General features: G+C 38.0%; 1 protein-coding gene and 1 long non-coding RNA gene across 3 annotated transcripts in view; one reads left to right on the top strand and one right to left on the bottom strand.

The window, feature by feature from the left end:
• wnt11 (wingless-type MMTV integration site family, member 11) overlaps nt 1–4,946 on the top strand; it is a 26,306-nt gene extending 21,360 nt beyond the window's left edge. For both annotated transcript variants that reach the window (XM_017431151.3, XM_017431154.3), the window contains exon 6: nt 2,674–4,946. In XM_017431151.3, coding sequence (XP_017286640.1) covers nt 2,674–2,848 — 175 coding nt within the window. In that variant the 3' untranslated portion in view covers nt 2,849–4,946. The remainder of the gene's footprint in view (nt 1–2,673) is intronic.
• On the bottom strand, nt 4,608–16,786 carry LOC119617619. The gene is made up of 2 exons (XR_005233956.1): nt 16,592–16,786; nt 4,608–4,743 (listed from the first exon to the last, which is right to left on the bottom strand). It is a non-coding gene; the product is annotated as an uncharacterized LOC119617619 (long non-coding RNA).

Genomic DNA, 16,786 nt, shown 5'->3' with positions numbered 1-16,786 from the left:
GGCGGTGTCCGGAGTGGTCTGCAAGAGAAGGAGAGCTAGGTGAGTCTCGGGTACAGGTCTTGATCCACACGGCAACAAGGAAGTGGTTATAATGTCTCTTTGTTTGCTTACAGATCCAGAGGGTGAATGCAGCGCTGATGAGAGGAGGAGAGAATTCCAGGTGTTCCAGGAGTGACGAATTAGATCCAGCAAGGTAAGTAGCAGCGTGGTTCCAGGTAAGTGATCCTTAGTATCCGTAATCGTGGCGTGGCAAGAAAAACCTAGGACACAGGCAACAACAAAGCACGTGGTTAACACTAGGAGCTAGAGTTCAGGTTAGACGCTGGGGTGGAGAATCTAACCCAGTAGGTACGATGCTCCAGCGAAGGTCTGATCACCGCCTGCTGCTTAAATCCTGGCTGGTCTCATCAGTGGTATGAGGAACCCAGAGGGCGGAACCAAAACCCAGATCCTCACATCCTCAGCTAAAATCTGGTGTGGTAGCAGCTATGAGTCATTCTCCAAGTCTCACTCCATGCACTAACTAATTGCAAAAGATCTGTTATTTTAAACTTAGCTAATAACTGTTAGAGTCAACTCAACTCTCTCAATATCATATATAATGAAACTCAAAGAAAGTAATCATTGGATGTTGACATACAAACACTTTAAGTTTTGGAATCAACTCCATTCAAATGGCTGCCACAGCCAACTGACCTTTAATAACACAAAAATGTCTCTAACTCAGTAAGTTTTACAGATATTGACTTAAAATCTGGTGTGGTAGTAGCTGATTTGATCCCCAACACAAATTGTGAGCAGTAACAAAGTGGGCAAGATGTTTGTTTAGAATTGTTAGAGTCAACTGTGTTTGTCTGATAGCAAAACATCTCATAATATCACTGGATACATGTTAATAAAACTGACAAGAAACAATCGTTGGGTCTACCTACACTTCTAATTTACCGAGCCAACCCAATTCAAGATGGCCGCCACAGCTAACTGACCTTAGAAAACACAAAAATGGCTCTAACTCAGTCAATCCTATTGATAGTTTGCTCAAATCTGATATGGGCGTAGCTGAGAGTGATCCCCAGCACATACTCCAATGCAGATGTGAACCACCACATGTGCAGCCCTGTCCTCTTCCTCCTGATTCAATAACTCTGTGTGTTGGTGTGTGTCTGCCTGCTCCCATCATGAAAAAAAAAAACAAAAAAAAAAAACCCTGACACGCTGAATGAGTCCCGTTCCTCCTCATTGTTCTCCTCCGGCTCTGCAGCAGCCCTTAGTTCAGCAGCTCTCACCCCGCCAGTCATTAACACTGCCACCATAAAACCAAACAATTACATTCAGGGAAGGGGGGGAGGGCAGGGCGGAGGGGGCGCAGGCTAAGGAGAGGTGGGGTCGCCTGGTGTGGTGAGTGTGATTTATGACAGAGGTGTTCTTTGCTCATTCAGGATGCCCCGGGCCTCTGGAGTGAGAGGCGCCAAAGCAGCCATTGCTCAAAGACAAGGAAACAAAAAGAAAATGGAGGAGAAAATGTTTGGAAAAAGAGTGCACCAAAGGTTGAAGCCCAACAGTCAGCCCAGGCTTTTTAAAATACTCCTGACAGGCAGCAGGATGGGGCAGGAGGTCTTACAATGATGGGTGTTGTGTTGGAAAGGAGCTAAATTAAAACCATGGCATTCCTTGAAGGAATCGTTCATTATTTTTCATGCCAGAGTTTTAGACTAATAATTACCTTATGTTGAGTATTAATTATGTTGTGTGTTGATTTGTATGTTGTTGATGCCTGTGTTTTTTTTTTACATAAGTGTGTGTTTTGCTGCTAGTGTTGTTTTATCTTTTTTATGTTGTACTGTGAGTCTGCTTGTGTCCTTGAGTTGTTGCAGCTGCTTTAATGCTCCAGTTTATTTTTAATTGCCCTATCAGGATAAATAAAGTGAATTGAATTGAACTGACTTTAATTATAGCTGGCTCAAGCAATATTGTCAGATGTCTTGCTCAAAGAGTCTCAGCTAGTAACACAGCAAATTTCAGCGCAATATTTGTAAAATGGATTGAGTTATAGCCATTTTTGTGTGGGCTAATGGCAATTAGCTGTAGGTCATCGTAAGTTGGATTGACTCCCGTAATTACTGTGCAGCTACAAATGAGCTACTGATTACTGTTTGAAAAGTTTCATCAAAATCCATCCAGTGGTTTGTGAGATATTTTGCTAACAGATAAACAGGGTTGACGCCAACAATTATTGCTAAAGTTTTAAGTAACAGCCTCATGCATTGCATAGCACTTGATGTTTTGTGAATGACTTTCAGCTACAACAACACCAAATTCTAGCTCAATATCTGTAAAACTGACTGAATTATAGCCATTTTTGTGGTTTCCAATTCCACTTGGCTGTGGCAGCCTTCTTGAAATGGGTTGACTTTAAAAGTTAATCAGTTGTAGCTGAACATCTAAATAATATGTTGTGCAAGATTAAAAAAAATCCAGCAAGAGGTTCATGAGATATTTTGCTAACAGACAGGCACACAAACACACGCACAGGCATGGGTGATAAATATGTTTGTTTTCATTGGGGATGCTGTTCAAAACAAAATTTTCTCTTTGCCAGTTTGAAAGGGAAAATGTTTTACTGTGCTGCAAACGAACAAAACACTAAAATGAGGTCTTCTGCTTTCGTCTCAGGCAGTGCAATAAAACCTCGGTGGGCAGTGACAGCTGCGACCTGATGTGCTGCGGCCGTGGATACAACCCGTACACGGAGAAGCTGGTGGAGCGCTGCCACTGCAAGTACCACTGGTGCTGCTACGTAACCTGCAAAAAGTGTGAGCGGACCGTGGAGAGATACGTCTGCAAATGAGTCCGTCTCCCTGCTGGACTTGTGCAGTTCTGGACTTTATACTGAGCCCCTCCCCTCAAAGGCTACAGATTAACCAAAGCACTGCAGTACCAAGAAGGCTTGCTTTCTCTTAAAGGGACAGTCTTGTCATTTCTGAAGTTTTATTCTGTCAGATAGTTATCACTAGTTTGTTCCTTATCAGACAAAAGTCTTCCTTCAGGCCAGCCTAATGGCTAACCAAATGAGAGCCTATTTTATATAGCTTTCCTATAAAGCAACTCTTTCTCAAAAAACAACATACAGGTGTGAAATGAATGCTTCATTAGTTATTATTAAACCTCTATCCTTTTAAACAATACCGTTTATTGAGTTTGTTGCTCTTTTCTCAACCAAGCAACGTCCGTGTCACTACTCAGTACCGCCAGCCTATATGCTGATGGTGCTGAGGCTGCTGACCGCCGTATCAGTCCGCCGGGGGATCACAGCCTCAACGCCATCAACACCATCAGCAGAAACGCGCTCTGTAGGGTAGGGCCTGTTCAGCTTTCATTAGTGAATCACGTGACCTATGTTTACCAGAGATTTTGGACGGCCAAACGTCCTTTGTTGTTAGTTTACTGCCTTGAGCGGTTCCAGTTGAAAGCGAGTAATTTGTCAGTAAAATCATCAAACTAATTGTCTTATGCTCAATGACGGTCTGCACTTCTAAAAAACAGCCCATACCCTTCCACTACATCCAGTCGTCCTCTGTGTGTTAATGTAAGTACAGTCTGAGGGTAAAAGGTCATATAAAGAGCTCTTCTGTCTATTGCTCTCATTGGGGCTCATGTGCACAGTGCGTCCTCCCATCACCTGGGTAACGCAGAGGAAGGACTGCCTTTTTAACGTGGGTCGCCCCTCGGCCTGACTCCACACATGCCTCCACCCTAAAGAGCGAGGTCCAGGTGTGCTGATCTGAGGGCTCAGTAGGGTTTTAGCGAATGGCCACGCTTGGAGGTCTGGGGCAGGGGTGAGACGGACAGTGTGCTGGTGACTCTCGGAACTCAGTACCTAGCGTGGTACAATGGGCTTACCTTAGCTTTTGATCAGCTAAGCGTACCAACGGCATGGTAAATGCTTGTAGGTGCACACGCCAAGTTGACGTCCATCAAAATGGAAAAACATTAATCACTGGATGGGCTCTATATGCTCCAGCATACACACTGTACATTCATGTACAGTATGGTGTCATGCAAAGGTGTAGAGGTTTAATATTAGCTAACGTAGCATTCTTTCACACTGGTATGTTGTTTTCATAAGCCTGAAAAACAAAAAAAGGGGCCTGTGTTTGGCTAGCTGTTAGCCTAGCCTGGAGGAAGATTTCAGCCCTTTTCTCCTATTGATAACTATTAGACAGAACATCACTTCAAAAGTGAACAGACTATCCATTCAAGGTTTATCATGCATATCTCAAGAAGAAGCGGTATATTCTTGTGCAGTATCTTTTTTTGCATCAAATCCACAACTCGAGCTTAGAGGGTTTTTTTTTCCTGCACAAACCTGGATGTGAAAAGTGTGGTGACAGTCTGTGAAGACCACCGTCCTCCTAGGTATTTTTTTTTTCCCCATGTGAATAAATATACCTCCCTGCCCTCAACAGGGATACTGAAAGTCTGCTTTAACATATCTTTTAAAAAAAGAAATAATATTGGATTTTATACTAGAGGATTCTCCTGACTTATCCCTGGAAACCTGGCAAAGGTTTTCATGGATCCACATTGGTTTTTTTTTGGTACTATCAGAATGTTTTTTTTCCTCTTGAGCAATGGACAACAGAGGAAAGAGGAGGACAAAGGGAACCTCAAGGACTTTTCAGTGGTGGAACATTTTTGTGGTTGATGCTTGTGAGCCCAGTGGACCATGACGTTCTGGCATCCCTGTGGAACGAGAGAAGAAATGTAAGAACTTTGTGAAACGGTGTGCTATCTCCATTTTATGTCTGACATGCAGGCAGTTCAAAATATATTATATATTTTAGAGTATATGATCTGAGCTCATGGATTTTGCAAACCACTTTTGTGTGGATGTATATACTGTTATTTTGTATACTGAAATAAAGAAATAAGTATTTATAAAATAATCCACAATCTTCAAGACTTATTTTTCTCTAACCTGATCAGCATTCAGAGTACATCAGTGTTGGAAGATAAAGACCCAGCATTCCTTGAAAGAATGCATATCGCCCACAGCCTTTCGTGTCAGAGTTTAAGACTGAGATCATCTTATAATAAGAAATTACAGAGTTATAGTCATTTTGCTCAAACCATGACATAAAGGTTATGTACAGTCTCATGTGATAATGAAATATCTCACATACTCTGATAGTGGAGTATGCGTTGAGGATGACTATCAGCTACTACCACACCATATCTTTGCTCAACATCTGTGAAATTTACACAAAATTAAAAATATTTGTGTAACCTAATGTGATTTAGCTATGGCAGCCTCCTTAAATTGGGTTGACTCCCAAAGTTAATCAGTTGTAGATGTCAACCCAATGATTACTTCATGAAAATTTCATTAAAAACTGTTGGAATCAATGGCAAAATACTGTATATTTGACCCCAAGCAGTCCAAGTGTCTGAGTGTGTTGTTCACAAGTGATGGCAGGATGGAGTGGAAAATGGACTGACAGATGGAGGCCTCGTCCACAGTAATGTGGGTGTTGCTCCAGTTTATCATTATCAAGAAGAAGAAAAATTGTCAGCGGAGAAGGTTGGGGCATTTGATAAGTATGCCTTCTTGATGCCTCCCTTGGGGGGTTTCAGGAAATGTAACATTGAAAGTAGACCACAGGGCAGATCAAGAAATTGGTGGAGAGATGATGTATCCCCACTGGGAATACTTGGGAGTCCCCCAGGAGGAGCTGGAGAGTGTCGATGTGGAGAAGGATGTCTGCGTTTCCCTCCTGGACCTGTTGTCTCTATGACCCGGGCGGGCGGGCGGACGGATGGACGGACGGATGGATGGATAATGAGAGTCTAGGTTGGCAATAATACACAGTTCTCTTCAATAGGTGCTGTTGCAGGCAGGACAGATCTGCAGAGTGGTGTGTATTAGGTGTGTGTGTGAGAGTGTGTGTGCGAAGTGGGGGTGGGGAGGAGGTGTGGGGGGATTGTGCTCTGTCTGGAGACAGGTCTGGTCATCGACAGCCTCAAGGATACTTCAGTCATTCCCCAGCTTGGCATTTGAAGAAGATAGTCCATCCTGTGCTGTCAGTCACTACAACAGAAATCTGAGATCTCCCTTTTTGATTTAGTCACATTGTTTTCTAACTACAGCAGAGCTGACTTTGAATAAAAACACAACAAGGACACCAAAAAAGCCTGGGGAATGTGAGTAATGCATGGTACTGCATACAAATTATTTTCTACAAATATGGAACATGTAGCTCATTGATCTAAAACAGCTGAAAAATCTTCCAAATGTTCCATTAAAGTGCTGACGGTGACACCAGCTAAACTTCTCACCTTCATATTTTACTGCACAGTCCTGACCATGCAGCTGTGCTTCTTTCATGTTTAGATAAAATTGAGGAAATCGCCCAGAATTTGTTGTTAACCAAACCTACTAGAAACTATCACATGTCAAAGGCTGAGCACAACTTTAGAGTAATTTCATCACACCTCTGAAGATAAGAGTCCTCCAGTCTGAGCTGCTTCAGTGTGGAAACATCGCCAACCAAACCTCTGAGCAACCGTTGTTATCGTTAAACCGTGAAACTATTCAGCTGACCTCTGACTAACCCTTTCTCACTTATCAGACTGGAAGGTAATTCACATAGTAACACATTTATGTGATGCCTGACTGCAACACTAACCTCTTGCCATTATTTTGTATTGTTCAGTTTTTATGTTTTGGCGGAATGTGAAGAGTTTTGGTCAAGATCATAAAAAAAATAAATAAATTTTTGGAATAGTCGTCCAGGCTTTTTAAGTGCCTGGACTCCACAAACTACAAAAGTAAAAGCCAAACAAAAAAAAAGAACTGGTGTCGTTTGGTTTTCTTTCTTTCTCCATCTTTTGTGCAAATCTGAGTATCAGTTGATGGTAGGTGTGACCTCCTGCTCTGTGGGAATTGCCCAGTAATAGAGGAGGAAAAGAGGACTTTAATGGGGAGCAGTGAAAGTATCAGAGGTTAATGTCCGGCCTGACAATATATTGCCAATTGCCTTTGTGCAGCCCGGAGTCCAGATAACAAGCTGTGAATGAGGGAGACAAAGAATTTGGCTGCAGTGGTAAAGGCTTTCAGGTGTACTGACCCGTACTGTAAATGGACTTTTGGGGACCCCACCCTCACTCTCCAGCCTTTAAATAGCAGCTCAGCATTGAGACTTTGGCCCTGTCCACATGGAAACGGTTTTTGTGAGCATGTAATTTTTTATTTTATGTTTCAGCCTTGCTTCCACCCAGAAAATGAAATAAATAAAAAAATTGCAACATGAAACTTCATCATCATCATCAAATTCATGTGCCAACATGAGATGATCTTAGTTTAAAACTTTTGCATGAAAGGCGACAGTCAATAGGCCTTAATTATTTTAGGACAGGAAATTACCCAATGATTCCATAAAATTTAAGTCATTATTTAGAAATAAATTATTTTATTTTTCTGTGTCAGTTGGAATATTCAGCTGTGAAAAGGAAATAGTTTGTGTCATTAGCTATTAAAACATAAAAACAACTTGAAGGATTGTCTTCTAAAAGTCCTGATCTTTAACAAGATGGCGCAGATTCAACAGTTTATCCTTCAGAAAAAACAACATCTTGTTTGGGTTGCACACCATTTATGGTTAGTTTTTTTCTTTCATTTTTATGGTCTTAAAAATATTTTATCCTCTGTGTATTTGTAAATCAATTCTAACTGAAGAAAACAAACTCATTAAAGTTTGAACTTCATTTGCAATAACTCCTTTTCTCTTTCACTTAAATTTTACTGAAAATCGATACTGGAAAAAATGTAGATGCAACAATTAAAAAAAAGTCTGCTGTATCTTTTGTAAATGTTTACTTCAATTAATTTAAATAAGACAACTCTTGTGAAGGCAGAAATAGAATAAACATTTTATTTTGAATTATTATCACTACAGTTGTTACAGCAATTTCTCTTTTTTGTACAACAACCATAAAGGTCTAAAAACTGAGCTAAAATGTTATTTTTGTGTGAAGGCTGATTCTGCATTTGCACTACTGTTTTCCTGTCCCCCTTCTCCATTTCCTGCCATCTAACTACTTCTGTATTTTACTTTGTGCTATTTTATGCATTTGTATATTAAAACGTTTAGCTCTTTCAGGAGATGGGTGCTGTGACTCAGCAACAATTATAAAAACTATTACTTATCAATATATTTACCTTTATTTATTTATTTTTTTTACAAAAAAATATCTTCAAATCTTTTAAAAATATTTTCTTTGAAATCCACTTCAGCATATTTCTGCTAATACTACTACTGCTAATTGTACTAATGCTAAGACTGCTACTGCTAATTAAGCTAATGCATTTTTTGTGAAAAGCTAATGTTCTGCTAAATTATCTGGCCTTTTGCTACTTTTAACTTTTAGCTAGCTTTTTGTTACTTTTGGCATTCAGCTTGTTATTACTACTACTAGCCAGCATTTTATAACTTTACCGTTTAGCCTTATGCTACATTTTGGTTTGATAGTTTTGTTACTTTTAGTTTTAGCTTGTGTTTTGCTTTTTTATGTAGCATTTCACTAGTTTTAGTATTTTTTGCTACCTTTAACATTCTTTTAAAATTATTTTTTTAATTAGCATTTCCCTACTTTTAGCAAGTCTTTTTTTACTTTAGACTTTCAACTGGTGTTTTGCTTCTTTTGGCTACTTTAAGCTTTAAGCTAGGATTTTGTTATATTTAGTTTTCAGCTCAGTTTTAGCTTCTTTAGCACAGTCAGTCAGAACTCAGTGATCACAGAAAATACAATTTCACTATTTCTGTTATGAGTCACTGTAAGTCAAGACAATCACAGCAAACCTAAAAAGAGCATATCATATCATAGAGCTTATCATATTTTGTGATATTTGTGTAACAAAGGTTATACACACTCAATCAAACACACAAACATCATCTGAAACACTTGGCAGCTCAGATTTCTAGCCGAACACTTTAGCAACAGAAGAGCGTAAAAAAAATTAATTGCAGCTGCAATAATTCTTAAAACTCAAACAGATTACAAAATAAAACGTGTAAAACACTGAAACCTCTGAATTTATACTTTTAAATTCCCAACACAGACTTCAGATCTTCAAACAGCTGAGCTTCAGTGAGATCAGTGGGCAGAGCTGCGAGGCGACGGCTGAAGGAGGCCTGAACTCACTGCAATGAAAGAAACTGCAAACTAAGTATGCTGGGAAAGTAAACACAGGTCCGTGTAATCACAGTCAGTCAGGCCTGGGGGGCCGGCAGAGCAGTCTGAGCTCCCAGTCGAGGAGTCAACAAACCCGAAGAAATAAAAGATTAAAAAGGCTAAGAGATGTGGCTTCATTCATATGAAGATCTGACGTGTTTACCCACTGTCTGGTTAGGGTAAACCAAGTCAACTTCAGCATATAATTCAAGGAGATAATCCAGAAATGTAAAGATGACTTTATTTGTGTTGTTGTCTGGTATAGCTGGCTGTATGTGGGGAAAATCTCTAAGACTTTTGTAGACTTGAAACCTCCCACTGTTGTAGGCCAAGGTCAGACAGTACATTCAAAATATCTCTGTTGAAATAACCCTGTTTTGTAAAAGTTTAAATAACAATGTTAGGATGAAGCATTTTGAAGACTGTCAGTTTTGCGTCCCACAGTTATTTAGGCAGAAATGTCACGGCATACCAGACAGAAATAACCCAGGCTTCACAGGAAGTGGTACAGCTTGCTGCTGCTGCCATTGGCATTAACAACTAAGAACATCATATCAAAAACTTGTACAAATGACAATGAGACAGTGTTCACATGAACTGCTAGGAAATTCTGGAGGAGTAACAACAATCCACTTTGGTCTTGGCTGTGTTCTGTCTAGCTTTTAGCTTGTCAGTCCTGACAAAGCTAAAACTAGCAAAACAGTTACTTAAAACTAGGACAAGCAGAACAGTAAAAATGAATAAATAAATAAAAATAGCACAATTGCTAAATTCTAAAATTAACAGAACAACAGCTACAAGCTAAACTTATGAAAAGAGTAGCTACAAGGTAAAAGTAACAAAAACAGTGGCTAGGAGCTAAGGCTAGCAATACAGTAGCTAAAAGCTAAAACCATAAAAACAGTTGCTAAAAAAATGACCAAAGCAGCACCTGAAAGCTAAAATAATCAGAGGAATATCATAAAGCTTAAACTAGCAAAACAATAACTAGAGGCTAAAACCAGTGAAACCCTACCTAAAAACAAAAACCAGCAAAACATTGGTTAAAAGCAAAAATGAGCAAAACAATTGCTAAAGGTTGAATAAAAACAGTAGCTAAAATCTAAAAATGAAATAAGTATGCTGAAGAAGTTTTTTTCTTTCAAGGATTTGAAGAGGCCTCCATTCATTTATATGAGGAAAGAAAAAGGACAAATACCAAAAGTCATAGCCCTAATGTCCTGAACGATTTCATTTCCTGAATAGCTAAAAGTATGCTGTGGTAGTTAATCCAAAAAAATACAAAAAAATAAAAAAACTACTAACAGGGAAGAATGCTGACTCAGCATTCACACTGTTAGCTTCAGAAAATGTGAGTGGACGCCACGAAAAAAATAAAGTTTTCTTGTGACGTGTCCGCCAAATGTAGTCTTTTAGGTCACTGATGTTTGTTGTAAATTAATTTATACTAATCTTATTGTTTATGTTAACTGAGGCAAACATTTTATATGAGCACAGTGGCCAAAATGGTGCATGCTGAAACAAAACGAAACTAAAATCCGAAACATTTGCTGTAATCTGAACGTCTCTTCTGGTTTGTAAATCAGTATGTGAAGCGAAGCTAGTACGTTTCTTAGTTTCTGTGAGCAGGTTTCTAAAATAAACGCACGGCTGGATATTGTTGGGAAAGGTTTTTGTTTGTCACGTCTCATGATGTATTGAAAACAGATGTGGCTCTTGTTTATTTCTTGAAACGATTTTTGCCCTGCCTTTGACTGTGGCTCAAAGGTTAAACGTGTGAATCATTTTTTTTTCTCTGAATTCCTTTTTTTTTGTTTAGTTTAGTTTTTAATGTTGCATCAGCGCATTCAGGAGGCCGCTGCTCACGTTTCAGCTTTGTTGGAGTGTTTTGTTAAGTCAGACTGCGCAGGCTAAACGCTGAAACATGACGACGAGTTCAGGCCTCGTTGCTGAAACGGCACCTCGACTTCTTTAGCTGTGAAGGCTGAGCTATACACCGAAACCATATGGGCTTGGGGGCGGTGGATCCGTGCTGCCTAAACTGTCCATGGGAAAGGCTGAAACTGGAAATTTAAACATTTCAAAAAGATAATATATTATTATATCAAACCTTGTAATTGACATTCTGCCACTCTGCGATACCTTGCATGATCTGTTAGTGCTCAGAGTATGTGTTGAGGATGACTCTCAGGTACTACCACATAATTTAGCTCAATATTTAAAGTTAATCCTTTTTTATGTTGGCTAAGGTCTTATTAGTTGTGGCAGCCATCTTGAATTGGGTTGACTCCAAAAGTTAATCAGTTGTAGATGTACACCTAATTTCGTGATTTTATTTAGATTATCTTACATTTCATTTAGGTTATACATGATTGATGTGTTTTTTTGTGTGCGTTTTATTTTGTACCTGCTGTATTGGATTCTGTTTTTGTTTCTGTTGTAAAGCACTTTGGATCGCCTTGTTGCTGAAAAGTGCTATATGAATAAATCTCACTTCACTTCACTAATGATGCCTCCACAGATCATTTAGTGCTCAGAGTATGTGCTGGGTATGACTCTCAGCTACTACCAAACCACATTTTAGTTTACTATCTGTAAAAACGGCTGAGTTGTAGTCACTTTTGTTCTTTCTAAAGCTGCTTAGCTGAATCAGGTTTACTCCAAAAGTTATTCAGCTCATGCACAATTGTTCAGTAATGACTTTCTGAAAGTTCATGAGATATTTTGCTAACAGACAGACGAGCAGACACACACAGAGACGTGGGCAAAATCATTCTTACCTTTGCCTTTGGCGACAGGTGATCAAGTAAATGTTTCAAAACTAATCAGTCTTTCAACTTGTGCTTCAGTTTTAAGGAAGTGAGTTTTAAAGAGGGGGAAAAAAAACTGTGGCAAACATACACAAGTTTTTATTTTTTATGTTTTATTCTGTCTTCCATTTTTACTGTTAGGCTGAATTTGACTGGTAGGAAGATTTCCCTTCATGATTTAATTGCTTCCACATTTCTGAGTCTAAATGAGGTAAAAGCATTTATTTGACAAAAGACTGAGTGGAACCGGCAGCCAGAGAGGCCATTTTGTGTGATTAGCCTGACTTGTGAATTTTCTCAATAGAGTTGTGTTGTGGGAAAAAAAGGCTTTTTTTTCCTCTCTTCATTTTTTTCCTTATTTGGGGATATCAATCTGAAGCTGCATGCCAGCATCAATCACAATTAAGCTGCGACTGAAAGTGAAGCAGCTGCTGAAATATTACAGTAATATTAAAGTCCAGATTGGCGTTTAAATAAAGTTTTTATTCTATTTCAAGCAGTTTTTATTTCCTGTACAATTAATAAAGTCCCTCAAAAGGAGAAAAATGTCACAATTCATCAAAGTTTATGAAGGTTCTACATTAATTCACTTAAATTTGTCTTAGTACTTTACTTATTGGGTAGGTTTGTAGTTGGAATTTCTTCATTTATTTGCATTATAAGTGTTTAAACATTTTAATATATATATTTAATTCCACAGTAACATTGTGCTTGTGAGGTTAAAATGTTAGGATTAACAGGAGAGCAAAAAAAAAATTCAAATTAAAGACCTAACATCATCTTATGTGGAGAAATGGTTTAGCCTTGAAAATAACGTTATGTGTAATCTCACGATATGTCACGCTCAGAGTGTGTGTTGTAAATGACTCTCAGCAACTACCACATTAAATTTCAGTTCAAAAACTATAAAACTGAGTTATAGCCTTTTTTGTGTTACCAAAGGGTAATTAGCTATAGTGACAATCTTGAATTTGATGGACTCCAAAGTTGATCAATTGTATATGTACTTCCAGTGATTACCTTCTGAAAATCAAATTAAAACCTGTCCACTAGTTTACGAGATATTTTGCTAATATACACATAGATACAGGCAAAATGTTATCATCTGCCTTCATTTTTCTGTGGTGGGTAATACTGATGTCTGACATCATTAAAAAAAACAAACTTGGAATAATGAACTTTTTCAGAATATGAAAAAAACTATTATTCATAACCGGTATATTTCTGATCTGAAATATACATATGTATATATATATATATATATATATATATATATATATATATATATATATATATATATATATATTTCAGATCAGAAATATACCTTAAGGGATAAATATATAGATTTTCCTCCTTTGAAGGGAACATAAAAAACCTGTTTTTATTGTTCAAGTTCATCACTAACAGCATGTATGGGTCTGAAATATAATACAATTGTAAATATAAAAATACAAAAAAAAGGAAATATAAAAATGTTTTATGTGCACAAGCTTGATTGCCACCTCCACTTTTAGAAACATGAAATATTTTTCATCTAAAACCATGCTTTTCTTCACAATGATGGAAACAGCAGCAAAGAAGAAGAACAATTTGACTAAACTAATCATGAAAAACACTCCTTCGGAGTTATAGGGAATAAAAGATTTGTTTCATTCTCAGTTCTGGAGTGGCAAACAGAACAAGACTGAATATTAAAATTAGAGGCAATCTGTCTTCAAGTTCAAGCTAAAGGATCCTGCTGAGGTAAAAAACAAAACAAAAATCTACTAATTTAAGAGCAAAAAGCACGTGAGCTCACACAGGGCTGTGGAGAATACGAGCCAAGTACCATGTGGTTCTGGTAAATCAGAACCATCTCTAAATACCCATCGTTTCAGCTCTCCCGCCAGCAGCAGCCATCGTTAGACACGGCTGAGAGAACTACAGCATGTTTAATTCAGTAAATGTAGATCAGAAAAACATGATAGTCAGGATCCATCGAGCCATTTCTGTCCCTTCTCTTGTTAAATGAAATGTGTTCAGAATGTCCTAGAGTATTGGTTCAGTGGGGGTGGTGACACCGGCATTAGAAACTTGAAATATTAAATGTTACATAGATACTGCCTTAAAATATTTTGCTTTTTACATTATAAAACAAAAGATCTATGATAAATTGTTGACATTTTTTTTAATGTTAAAACAAAAGAAAATACCATTTTCATGTCAAGAAGAAAAATAATTACAGCTCATACTCCATATAAACTATCCTACTTTTAAATAATAAAAACAAATAAAGGAAAACTAAAAAAATAAGCCAGTTTGCTGGATAAATGATTTTGACCTACTGAATGTAATATAATTTGTATAGTTTTTTAAAAAGGACATTGATTTACTTCAACTTTGTTTTTTTTCCCAAAGGTAAGGTTTTGTTTCCAACTGTGTGAATGTTAAGTTGGTGTACACTGAGATCTCTTCAGTTCCTTTAAAAACCTTTTTACATCCCTGCTCTGTTTGTTTCACTATGCTACCTTTAGCTTTTAGATCTGCCACTTTAGCTTTTAGCTATAGTTTTGTTAGTTGAATAATCTGTATGCTAAGTATAGCTGTTGTTTGCAAATTTGAGCTTTAGCATGTTTGCTACCATTAGCTGAAGTTGTCCCAACTTAATCACCTGCAGTTTTAGATGATGGTTTGGCAAATTTTACCTTTACCATTTGTTTGCTACTTTTAGCCGTTTTGTTCATTTCATCAATTTGTTATTTTAAGCATCTGTTTTGGAACTTTTACTTTTTAGTTTGTTGCTTGTAGCTTCTAGGTGCTATTATGCTGGTTTTAGCTTTTAGCTTGTTTTGTTCATTTTACTCTGTACAGTATTTTACAAAGTTTATTTTCTGGTGGATTTCAGAGAAAGATCACATTGTGTGGCTGAAAGCTGAAATATTGATGTCGCTAACTGATCAACATGTTTTACTTTTTGTGTTTATGCTTAATGTTCATGTTATTTTTTATCAAAGCTACAAAGAGCCTCATGTGGCCCTAGAGCTGCAAGTTGCAGACCTCTGAACTAAGTTATTACAATTTAAAGAATCAAGTTCCATTAAATTATTTTTAAATCGGTTATGTTTTTGTCCCATGTTCTCCTCTTGCATGCATGAGTTTTCTTCATGTACTTCAGCTTTCTTCTACTAAATGAGGTACTGATTAGTTGATCACCTGAACCTAATCCCATTTATCAAAGAAAAGTATAAAAACCACTGCTGAGGTCAGTATTAACATCTTGTAATAAGACCTTCTGGAAGGCAAAAGCAGTGCTAGTAATAACTCAAAAGTGCTTGGAATGGGGGGAAAAAAAAGAAGCTATTTACCATGTTATCCTTTTTTTTTTTTAAGAGTTAAAAAGATGGTTGAGTTTTAGCTTTACTGGCATGGTGGTTCAGTAGTTAGAGCTGCTAACTCACAGCCAAAGGGTTGCAGGTTTGATCTGGGGCCTTTCTGGATGGAGTTCACACGTTCTTCCTGTGCACACATGGGTTTACTGTGAACTGCAGTTTCTTCCCACAGACTAAAAACATGCATGTTAGGTTAACTGGTAACCCTAAATTGTCCCTAGGTTTGAATGAGAGTGTGAATGGCTGTTTGTCTCTATGATGGACATGAGACCTTTCCAGGATGTCCCCCGCCTCTTGCACAGTGACTGTGGGGATAGGAACCAGCTCCTTGCAACCCGGAAAGGAGAAAGTAAGTAAAAAAAAAATTTGATGGATGTATATTTTTATCTTCATGTCCACAATACAAAAACAGACCTAAACAGTTTCAACAAGTCAGTGCCTGTGTCACAGATTCTTACAAATTTTATTCTGTATGTGGAAACACATAGTTTAGACAAGTCTGTAACCATTAATGCATTAAGCCACAGGAGAGAAACCAACTCTTGGCCTTTAAACCTACTGTGATGGAGTCCAGAGGGGAGTGAGCACGGCTGCAGCACTCAAACCTCCTCCTCCTCCTCCTCCGAGTCCAGACACATCCTCCAAAGGAACTGGTTTCCTCCTCCAATAAACATTTATTGTGTGTGGTCACAAAATGTTGTATCGATAAATGCCTCTCACAGAGTTCTCGTTAAACCTGCAGTAAAACGTTTGGAAACTGTCTGTGTGGTCTTGTTTAAAGCTCTCGATGAAACAGCTGGAAAGTGTGAACTTGCGTGCAACAGGTATTAAAATGCACAAAAATTATATTTGGACAGGATTTGCTCAGTTTGCTTTTTATGATGATGTGGGGAGTACAAAGGTTAGAATTTTTAATTGTTAAAAAAAAAAAAAACCCAACAAATTCACATAAAGAAAAAACAGAGGTGTGAATAAAAATGGGAAATTGATGTTAAACTACGCAGCAATTTTAGTTATACCTATACAATATGTTTTGAAATGATCTGCTATGTAAAATGACCACTCAGAAAAAAAAAAAAAAAAACATTTGAAGATGACATAAACCAGACACTGAGGCGGAGTAAAAAGGTAAGTGATTTTATCATATAGTAGAAGGTTAGTGAGTAATTGTCTTTGTCTTACAGGTCTGAAGGATGACGAGGCGTAGTGGCGAGACAGGGTTAACCAGAGGAGATCCAGGAGGAGGAATATCCAGTAATCCAGTGACAGGTAGGTTCACCAGGTAAGTGCAGCGGTTAATTCCAGGCAGGCAGGTCTTGGCCGAGAGTGAGCAGCACAACCTGTGGGGAAGAGAAAAATATAAGCAAATGTTTAGCG

Source organism: Kryptolebias marmoratus, linkage group LG13, assembly GCF_001649575.2.
Source record: "Kryptolebias marmoratus isolate JLee-2015 linkage group LG13, ASM164957v2, whole genome shotgun sequence".
NCBI classification, from domain to species: Eukaryota; Metazoa; Chordata; class Actinopteri; order Cyprinodontiformes; family Rivulidae; genus Kryptolebias; species Kryptolebias marmoratus.
Note: the sequence above shows the minus strand (reverse complement) of the source record. Positions and strands in the feature narration are given on the sequence as shown.